The sequence below is a fragment of the Hemiscyllium ocellatum genome, chromosome 31 (assembly GCF_020745735.1).
Source record: "Hemiscyllium ocellatum isolate sHemOce1 chromosome 31, sHemOce1.pat.X.cur, whole genome shotgun sequence".
In the NCBI taxonomy this organism is placed as follows: Eukaryota; Metazoa; Chordata; class Chondrichthyes; order Orectolobiformes; family Hemiscylliidae; genus Hemiscyllium; species Hemiscyllium ocellatum.
This window is the reverse complement of record NC_083431.1, coordinates 54375475-54386523: the sequence shown is the minus strand read 5'-3', so window position 1 is coordinate 54386523 and position 11049 is coordinate 54375475. Positions and strand designations below refer to the sequence as shown.

General features: G+C 45.8%; 1 protein-coding gene across 1 annotated transcript; it reads left to right on the top strand.

Annotated features, from left to right (window-relative positions):
- The first annotated feature begins 7 nt into the window (after positions 1 to 7).
- On the top strand, positions 8 to 2440 carry mis12 (MIS12 kinetochore complex component). Its single transcript, XM_060848032.1, has 2 exons — positions 8 to 112; positions 1321 to 2440. The coding sequence occupies exon 2, from the start codon at positions 1329 to 1331 to the stop codon at positions 2013 to 2015; it is 687 nt and encodes a 228-aa protein (XP_060704015.1). The 5' UTR covers positions 8 to 112; positions 1321 to 1328; the 3' UTR covers positions 2016 to 2440.
- Positions 2441 to 11049: the final 8609 nt, after the last annotated feature.

Here is an 11049-nt window from a genome sequence, read left to right as displayed (position 1 = left end):
GCACCGCCCCCACCTGAGGTCCGGACAGCGCATGCGCAGCGAGGAAGGTGGTTCGTTGGGCGGGAAGCTCGAGGCTGAAAAACAACAAGCGCTGAAAGAAAACAGCGGAAAGGTGAGAGGATAGAGAATTAATGGCGACTGAGTGAGGAGATGGGGCAAAGAGGGAATGGTAGGTTTAGGAGAGGGAGAGGATGGAGTGGGGGGAGGGGGGAGGGAAGGAGTGGGGCAAACATAAAGATATCAGGAGTAGGCCCATTGGCTGCGCCTTTCAATGTGATCCCGGCTGATCATCCAACTCAATGCCTTGTCCCTGACTTCTCTCCTTAATCTTTGATCTAATTTCTTGAAAACATTCAATGTTTTGACTTCAGCCAGGTTTTTGTGGCAGTGAATTGCACACAATCCCCACTTGCCAGATGGAGAAATTTCTCACCATCTCGGTTCAGTCCTGAGTAGTGGCTCAGTGGTTAGCACAGCGCCAGGGACCCCGGTTCGATTCCAGCCTCGGGGTGACTGACTGTGTGGAGTTTGCACATGCTCCCCGTGTCTGTGTGGGTTTCCTCCGGGTGCTCCGGTTTCCTCCCACAGTCCAAAGATGTGCGGGTCAGGTGGATTGGCCATGCTAAATTGCCCGTAGTGTTCAGGGATTAGCTGCATAAGTTAAGGGTAAATGTAGGGGAATCTAAGGTAGGTCTGTTAATCTTCAGAGGGTCCGTGTTTATTCAGCAATTTCCAGTTTTGCCCATAAATTTCTGACTCAGTTAAGGATATCAAAATTACGCACAATACTCTAGATGTAGTTTCTTCAAGTCCCTGTGCAATTGCCTTCCACTGGATAACCTCACATTTATCCAGATCATACACAATATGCCATGCGTTTGCCTGCCAACTCGACTTGTTGAAATTAGACTGAAGCAGCTCTGCATTCTCCTTATAGTTCACAGTACCCCCAGCTTTGTGTTGCCTGCAAACTTTGAGGTAATAAATTTTATTCCTCCATGTAAGTCATTAATATATTATTGTGTATAGCTAAGGTCCAAGCACTCATCCCTGCAGTGCCCCACTAGTCACAGACTGCCACTTGGATGTTTTACACACCTCTAGAATAGGTGGGACTTGAATCAGGGCTTTCTGGACCATGGGGGGTATTATCACTGCATTATAAGTGTCCTTACCTTTAAAAATAAATAGAAGGAAATATTTTCTGCTGCTTGGATTATGAGACACTTTGAGCTTTCTTTCTTAGGCCACATTTATTTAGTTATTTGCAGTATTTGATTTTTTTTAAACATTGCTTTCCCCCATTCACTATCTGTTTAGGTTTTAAAATGGCGGACAGGTTGATGACATATGAGACCCAATTTTTTGGGTTCTCCCCCCAAACCTGTGTTCTGAGAGTGTCCAGTGGAATCCAAGATTCTCTCCTTGATGTCATGCTGGTTGTGGAACGTGTCATTTTCAAGAAACTGAAGGAAATGTCAGATAGCAGTGTGACTCCATCTCAGATCCGTACTTGTACAGAGAGCTTCCTACGATTAATGAAAGAACGGTTTGATATGATCTTTGAGAGGGTCGAGCAAGGAATTCTGCAACATATCTTCTACATTCCTGAAAATATCCTGCTTCCTGAAGACCATGTCCAGGAAAAGTACCCGTACACTGAGGAACAGTTCAAAGACTTGCAATCAGAAATAGCTGAACTGGAGCACTGCTACCGATGTGAAATTATTGCCAAACATGCACTCCTGACTGAATTAGAAGACCAAAAGTTGATTGAACTGAAACTAGAGCAGAGAATTCACTGGTTCAGCAATCTGGATAACACTTGGAAAAGTAATGCAGTCAGCAATGTTCGTGAGAGCTTGGCCTTTGTTCAGGGATTGACCTGCAAGGTCCCGGCTATGCTTCAGAAAATCCAAGAGAAATACAAGGATGAGCAAAATCAATCAAGAGCACCCAGTGGACGCGAACAGGAGGAGGGAAAGGAAACAAGAAAGAAGCGACTTAAACTATAAAGGCATTGGGACTGGTTGGTATAATGCATTTGAACACTGCTTGTCATTCCCACCTCAATCTGAGGGGCTCCAAGATCTCTGGCTGGGAAAGTGAGTTGAGAACTCTTCACATTCCTGATGTAAGGCAACCAATGGTCAAGAAATGATTAGAATTTGGCATTTTATTGGTCCTATTTGAAGGATAGTCTTCCATTTGAAACTGGGCAACAATATTTACAGGCAATTTATATTTCAGGGAGGCGATGAGATACGTTTGGATTGGTAGTAGAAATGATATCCTGTATCTACTCTACGGTATGCCATCCTGGTATGAAACAGAGTCTGATGGTGTGAGCAAGAGTGTGAACAAAGATAATTTCAAATCCTGTGCAGACATCTTTCCTCTGTGAACTGAACATTTATATGAATAAAAATTGTTACGGCTACTTGACTGTTGTCTTTAGTTTTCTTGGTATTTACACACTATTTGTTATTTGAAAAATGTGGTGCTGGAAAAGCACAGCAGGCCAGGCAGCATCCGAGGAGCACGAGAATCGACGTTTTGGGCATAAGCCCTTCAGGAATGAGGCTGGTGTGCCAAGCAGGCTGGGATAAAGGGTAGGGGGGAGGGGCACTGGGAATATAATAGGTGGAAGGAGGTGAGGGTGATCGGCTGGAGAGGGGGTGGGGGCAGAGAGGTCAGGAAGAAGATTGCAGGTCAAGAGGGCGGTGCTGAATCCGGGGGTTGGGACTGAGATAAGGTGGGGGATGGGGAAATGAGGAAGCTGGAGAAATCTACATTCATCCCGTGTGGTTGGAGGGTTCCTAGGCAGAATATGAGGCGCTCTTCCTCCAGGCGTCACGTGGTCAGGGTCTGGCGATGGAGGAGGCCAAGGACCTGCATGTCCTTGGTGGAGTGGGAGGAGGATTTAGTGTTTAGCCACGAGGCAGTTAGGTTGGTTGGTGTGGATGTTCCCTGAATGGTTCTGCAAGTAGGCGGCCTGTCTCTCCAATGTGGAGGAGAGCACATCGGGTGCAACGGATACAGTAAATGATGTATGTGGAGGTGCAGGTGAATTTGCGACGGATATGGAAGGATCCACTGGGGCCTTGGAGGAGGGAGGTGTGGGCGCAAGTTTTGCACTTCTTGCGGTTGCAGGGGAGTGTGCCTCAGCAGAGGCCTCGCCTTCATCCCCCTACGCTCCCGGACCAATGAGTTCGACACGCAGCTAGACATCGAGCATTTCTTCCACCGCCTTCGCCTCCGTGCCTACTGCTTCAACCAGGACTCTCGCCCACGCTCTGACGACCCTTCTTCCGCCTTCAACATACCCCATCCACCTGGACACCCCATGTTGGCCTCTTACCCGCCCTCGATCTCTTCATATCCAACTGCCGCCACGACATTGACCGCCTCAACCTGTCCACTGCTCTCACCCACTCCAACCTCTCACCCTCACAACGCGCAGCCCTCCACTCCCTCTGCTCCAACCCCAACCTCACCATCAAACCGGCAGACAAGGGAGGCGCAGTGGTAGCTTGGCGCACCGATCTTTACACCGCTGAAGCTAGACACCAACTCACGGACACCTCCTCCTACTGTCCCCTTGACCATGACCCCACCTCCCACCACCAAACCATCATCTCCCAGACCATCCATAACCTCATCACCTCAGGAGATCTCCCATCCACCACCTCCAACCTCATAGTCCCACAACCTTGCACTGCCCGTTTCTACCTCCTGCTCAAAATCCACAAACCAGACTGCCCCGGCCGACTCATTGTCTCAGCCTTCTCTTGCCCCAGCGAACCCATCTCAGCTTACCTTGACACTGTCCTGTCCCCCTTAGTCCAAGAACTCTCCACCTACACTCTCCACCCATGCCTTCCACTTCCTCCGTGATTTTCGCTTCTCTTCCCCCCCCGCCAATGCCTTATCTTCACGATGGACATCCAGTCCCTGTATACTTCCATTCCCCATCACTAAGGCCTCCAAGCCCTCCGCTTCTTCCTATCCCGCCGACCCAACCAGTACCCTTCTGCTGATACCCTCCGACTGACTGAACTGGTCCTCACACTTAACAACTTCTCCTTCCAATCCTCCCACCTCCACCAAACCAAAGGAGTAGCCATGGGCCCCAGCTGTGCCTGACTCTGTTGGATATGTGGAACAGTCCATCTTCCACAGCTACACCGGCACCACCCCCCACCTTTTCTTCTGCTACATCGATGATTGTATTGGCCCTACCTCATGCTCCCACGAGAGGTTGAACAGTTCATCCACTTTACTAACACCTTCCAACCTGACCTCAAATTTACCTCGACCATCTCAGACTCCTCCCTCCCCTTCCTAGACCTCTCCATTTCTATCTCGGGCAACTGACTCAACACAGACATTTACTACAAACCGACCGACTCTCACAGCTACCTAGATTATACACCCTGCCCCCTGTAAAAACGCCATCCGATATTCCCCAGCCCCAGCTGTGCCTGACTCTGTTGGATATGTGGAACAGTCCATCTTCCACAGCTACACCGGCACCACCCCCCACCTTTTCTTCTGCTACATCGATGATTGTATTGGCCCTACCTCATGCTCCCACGAGAGGTTGAACAGTTCATCCACTTTACTAACACCTTCCAACCTGACCTCAAATTTACCTCGACCATCTCAGACTCCTCCCTCCCCTTCCTAGACCTCTCCATTTCTATCTCGGGCAACTGACTCAACACAGACATTTACTACAAACCGACCGACTCTCACAGCTACCTAGATTATACACCCTGCCCCCTGTAAAAACGCCATCCGATATTCCCAATTCCTTCGCCTCCGTTGCATCTGTTCCCAGGAGGACCAGTTTCACTACCGAACAACCCAAATGACCTCCTTCTTCAAAGACTGCAATTTCCCCTCTGATGTGGTCGATGATGCTCTCCACCGCATCTCCTCCACTTCCCGCTCCTCCGTCCTTGAACCCCACCCCTCCAATCGCCACCAGGACAGAACCCCACTGGTCCTCACCTTCCGGATACATCGTTTCATCCTCTGTCATTTCCGCCACCTCCAAACAGACCCCCACCACTAGGGATATATTTGCCTCCCCACCCCTATCAGTATTCCGGAGAGACCACTCTCTCTGCGACTCCCTTGTCAGGTCCACACCCCCCACCAACCCAACCTCCACTCCTGGCACCTTCCCCTGCAACCGCAAGAAGTGCAAAATTTTCGCAAACACCTCTCCCCGCCCCCCCCCACCTCCCTCCAAGGCCCCAATGAATCCTTCCATATCCATCGCAAATTCACCTGCACCTCCACACACATCATGTGTGGGCGGCACGGTGGCACAGTGGTTAGCACTGCTGCCTCACAGCACCTGAGACCCGGGTTCAATTCCCGACTCAGGCGACTGACTGTGTGGAGTTTGCACGTTCTCCCTGTGTCTGCGTGGGTTTCCTCCGGGTGCTCCGGTTTCCTCCCACAGTCACAAAGATGTGCGGGTCAGGTGAATTGGCCATGCTAAATTGCCCGTAGTGTTAGGTAAGGGGTAAATGTAGGGGTATGGGTGGGTTGCGCTTCGGCGGGTCGGTGTGGACTTGTTGGGCCGAAGGGCCTGTTTCCACACTGTAAGTAATCTAATCTAATCTAATCATTTACTGTATCCATTACATCCGATGTGGTCTCTACATTGGGGAGACAGGCCGCCTACTTGCGGAACTATTCAGGGAACACCTTTGCGACACCCGCACCAACCAACCCAACCACCCCGTGGCTGAACACTTTAACTCCCCCTCCCACTTCGCTAAGGACATGCAGGTCCTTGGCCTCCTCCATCGCCAGACCCTGACCACACGACGCCCGGAGGAAGAGCGCCTCATCTTCCGCCTAGGAACCCTCCAACCACACAGGATGAATGTAGATTTCTCCAGCTTCCTCATTTCCTCTCCCCCCACCTTATCTCAGTCCCAACCCCTGGATTCAGCACCGCCCTCTTGACCTGCAATCTTCTTCCTGACCTCTCCGCCACGACCCCCTCTCCGGCCTATCACCCTCAACCTCACCTCCTTCCACCAGGATTCCCAGCGCCCCTCCCCCAAATTCTCTCCCTCCCCCCTACCCCTAACCTTTATCTCAGCCCGCTTGGCATACCAGCCTCATTCCTGAAGAAGGGCTTATACCGAAACGTCGATTCTCCTGCTCCTTGGATACTGCCTGGCCTGCTGTGTTTTTCCAGCACCACATTTTTCAACTCTGGTCTCCAGCATCTGCAGTCCGCACTTCTTCCCTTTTTACACTATTCGTTACGTTTATTTTTGTGCTTAACTGAGCTAGACTTTCTGGCAGTTGCAATATCATAGTTTTATATCTTGATTTTCCTTACATTGATCTTTTATCAAACTAATTGTGATTAGCTGATAAGGCCCTGGCTGATATTTTTACATTATTGTTAGCCACGGGTGAGATCCTGGAAGACTGGAGGGTAGCTAATGTTGTGCCATTATTCAAGATGGGCTGCAAAGTAAAGCCTGGGAACCATAGAGCAATAAGCCTAACATCTGTGGTAGGTAAGTTACGTGAGAACATTCTGAGAAATAACATATACATCCATTTGGAAAGAGAGGGTTTGATTAAGAGTAGTCATCATCGCGTTATGAGTGGGAGATCATACTTCATAAATTTGTTAAGAGTCCTTTAATGAAGTGACCAGGAAGATTGAAGAGGGCAGGGCAATAGATGTAGACCTGATGAAAAGCTTATGTTCAAAACATCTACTCTCCTGCTCCTCGGATGCTGCCTGGCTGGCTGTACACCACACGTTTTGACTCTGATCTCCAACATCTGCAATCTTTACTTTCTTGTCGTCTGTTTGGATTTCAGTAAGACCTTGGATATGGTTCCACATGATAGGCTGCTCTGGAAGGTTAGATCACATGGAATTTAGGGTAAACTGGCAAATTGGATACAAAATTGGCTTGATGGTAGGAAGTAGAGGGTAATAGTGGAAGGAAGCTTGTCAGAGTGGAGGTCTGTGACTAGTGGAGTGCCTCGGGGATTGGTGCTGGGCCCTTTACTATTTGTTATCTATATCAATGATTTGGATGAGAATATACAAGGCACGATTCGTAAGTTTGCAGATAACACTAAAATAGGAGGTATCATGGACAGTGAGGAAAGTTATCAGAAATTGCAGCAGGACCGTGATCATTTGGTAAAGTGGGCCAAGAAATGGCAAATACATAAGTGTGAGGTCTTGCATTTTGGAAAGTCAAATCAAGGTAGGGGTTTTGTGGTGAATGCTAGGGCCTTGAGTGTAGTGAAACAGAGGGATCTTCGATTTCAGGTGCATGGTTCACTGAAAGTGGAGTCACAGGTAGGCAAGGCAGTGAAGAAGGCTTTTGGCACACTGGCCACTTCATTAAAGGACTCTTAACAAATTTATCTCCCACTCATAAAGCGATGATGAAGGTCAAGGGTTTGAGTATAGAAGTTGGGAACTTGTGTTACAGTTTTACAGGACATTGGTGAGGCTGCACCTGGGGTTTGTGTTCGATTTTGGTCACCTTGTTATAGGAAGGATGTTATTAAACTGGAAAGAGTGCAGACAAGATTTATAAGGATGTTGCCTAGACTGAATGGCCTGAGTTATACATAGGGAGTGTTGGACAAGCTAGGACTTTTTTCTTTAGAGTGTAGGAGACAGAGGGGGGACCTTACAGAGGGTTGTATGATCATAAGAAGCACGTTTAATGCACTCGATGTTTTTCATATGGTTGGTTTTCATACAAAAAAATCAATGACTTTAGGGCATCAGTTTAAAGTTAGAGGGGAAAGAATAAAAGGGAATCTGAGGGACAACTTATTTTACACAGGATGGGACACATATGGAATGAGCTACCAGCGGAAGAGTATAAGGTATTAACAACATTTAAAAGGCATTTGAACAAATACATGGATAGGAAAGGCTTAGAAGGATATGGGCTAAGTGCAGGGAAATGGAGTTTGCGTGGACACACATTTTGGTCAGCATGGACCAGTTTGGGCCAGAGGGCTGCAGGACTGTATATAGGACACTACAACTGCACTACATGATGTGGGTGAGACCTGAAGTTGTCGGGCTGGTCCGGAAAGGAAGGCGGAAGCTGGAAAGGCGTACGTAATGACACTCAGTCCTCTTTTCCATTACAATGATACAAATCATTGCAATATAATTTTTACATTGACGATGGGAAAAGGACAATTGATATTCCAGAGTAAAAATAATTAATTGGGGTAAAGCCAACTTCAATGGGGTGAGAATGGATCTGAATAACTAATGGTGTGCTTCATGGGATTAAATAATGAAAGTTGATTGATTATTTATAACCAAAAGGAGCAGTTCACAGTTCTCATCATGTTCTGGAAAATGTGTTCCTAGTTTGTAGAAAAGATGTATTTTCTCCTAAAGTAAAATTTGGATGAATTCAACAACTGAAGTCTTGTGCTAGAATCATTTTCCAGATTCACACAAAGAGCTGGACTTTCTATAGGTCATAAAGTTGACAGCCTGGAATTCAGTTTGCAGCTTTGGTGAACCTGAAATGGAACAGACTTGAAGATATTGTATTGCAAATTTCAGTTCTTAAGGTATGGATGCTAATGTATTTTTGTCCTGTCCCTTTACAAACTGCATTTAAAGATTAAAAAGACTTCAGTGAGTTTCAAAGCATTACTGGCAAAAGTGAAAAATTATATGGTCATAGAGTACAAATGTAGGGAAGTTATGTTAAACTTGTGTCTAAAATGCTGGTTCAGTTTCAGCTGGAATATTGCATCCAGTTCTGGACACCACACTCTTAAGAATGCTGAGAAGGTATTAGAGATGGCGCAGAAAAAATTCAAATGAATGCTCTATGATAAGGAACTTCAGTTATGCAGGAAGATTGAAGAAGTTGGAACTAAACTGTTGGAGAAGACTTGCAATTTTTAAAATCATGAGGGGGATGGACAGAGAGACTGTTTTCATTAGTTGCAAGGATTCTGAACAAGAGGACAGATTTAAGCTATTTGAAAAAAGAATGAAAATGCTTAAAGCAATGAAGAAATAAACATTTTAGGATTTGTAATGCATTGTCTGAGGCTGTGGTAGAGGAAGGTATTTAAAAAGTTTTCAGATAACTATCTGAAAGGGGAAACTTTGCAATGGTCAGGTGAATAGTCACAGAGAGCCAGCACAGACTTGACAGACTGACTGGCCACTTCCTTTGTGCTAACCATTCTATGGTTCTAAGTGGAATACAAAGTGGAAGTCTTGTTATAATGGTATGAATAAATGTGATAATACAGTGGCTTTAAGAGGTGTATTTTGTTCTTTTTTGAAAAAATGTTTTAAGACAGAGCTGCTGAGCTGACTATTTGAATCCAATAAAGTAAACAGCTTGTGAAGCTTTGGATTTTTAAGTTGTTACAATAGAAGCAGCTTGAATGGTTGGTGAAAAGATCCTGCAGAACCAGAATTTTTTCTAGTTTTAGTTTTCAGCAGCATTTGTTGCTGGGGTCTTGAAACAGGGTTTGGAAGCTACAGTGCATCTCTCCCTGCAATTCTTGAGTTTTATTTTGATGTCTTTCCTCTTGGGCTGGTAGAATTGCATGTGAGACAATCTAATTTACTGTATTGAATTTGCCTTTAACAGGGGTGTGTTTATGTTTATGGGATGTTACTATATTGGGACAGCTAATTAGTAGTTAATATATATTACTTTAAGCATTTTCATAGAGTTAAGCTAATTTTTGTTTTATTTGCGTTTTAATTAAAGCGTATGAATAAAGTGTGTTTTGTTTCAAACCTGGTACTTTGATCAACTGAATTGCAACCAGAATACAATCCCTTAGACTTGCCTTTAAAATAAGAAAACGTCAGGGTCTACACACTTTATATATTTTGAGGGAGTTTGATCTGGTCCATAACATAAGTGGGTGAAAGTTCATTTTGAGCCAAATGATACTGAACTTCCAAACATTGACTCAGCCTCACTGTTGCCAGGAAGGAAGGACTTGGGCAGAAGGCTTCAATTCATCTCAATATTTAGCAAGAGAAAATGTCTGTTCATCCAATGTGCATTGAATATAGGATTTGGGAGGTCATGTTGCAGCTGTACAGGACATTAGTTAGGTCACTTTTGGAATACTGCATGCAGTTCTGGTCTCCTTGCAATATGAAGGATATTGTGAGACTTGAAGGTCAGAAAGGATTTATAAGAATGTTGCCAGGGTTGGATGATTTGAGGTATAGGAAAGTGAGGACTGCAGATGCTAGAGATCAGAGTCAAGAGTATGGTCCTGGAAAAGCACAAGTCAGGCAGCACCTGAGGAGCAGGAGAATCGACGTTTCGGGCAAAAGCCCTTCATCAGTAGGCCATTCCTAATGAAGGGCTTATGCCCAAAACGTCGATTCTCCTCCTCCTCGGATGCTGCCTGACCTGCTGTGTTTTTCCAGTACCACACTCTCTGTTTGAGGTATATGGAGAGGCTGAATAAGCTGGGGCTATTTTCCCTGGAGCATCGAAGGCTGAGGGGTGATCTTATAGAGATTTATAAAATCATGAGGGGCATGAATAAGGTAAACAGACAAGGTCCTTTCCTTGGGGTGAGGGAGTCCAAAATAGAGAGCATAAGTTTAAGGTGAGAAGGGAAAAATCTGAAATAGGACCTAAAGGGCAACTTTTTCACGCAAAGGATAGTGCGTGAATGGAATGTGCTGCCAGAGGAAATAGTGGAGGCTGGTACAATTACAACAATTAACAGGCATATGGATGGTTATCTGAAGGGTTTAGAGGAATATAGGTCAAGTGCTGGCCCATATCTGGTCGGCGTGGATAATTTGGACTGAAGGTTCTGATTCCGTGCTGTACATCTCTATGACTCTAAGCAGTACCACAAATTGGAAACAGAGAAAGAGAATTAGAAAATGATGTCATTAGCATATATATCCCACATGGTATGATTTTGGATAAAGTATAAATGCTTCAGGGTTTTCATAGGGTAGGAGTGAGAAGCAAATATTTTCTAAGCTATTTGTGA

Bases quoted from the DNA above. Each gene is read 5' to 3' on its own strand.
- mis12 (XM_060848032.1), top strand. From the start codon at position 1,329: ATGGCGGACAGGTTGATGACATATGAGACCCAATTTTTTGGGTTCTCC.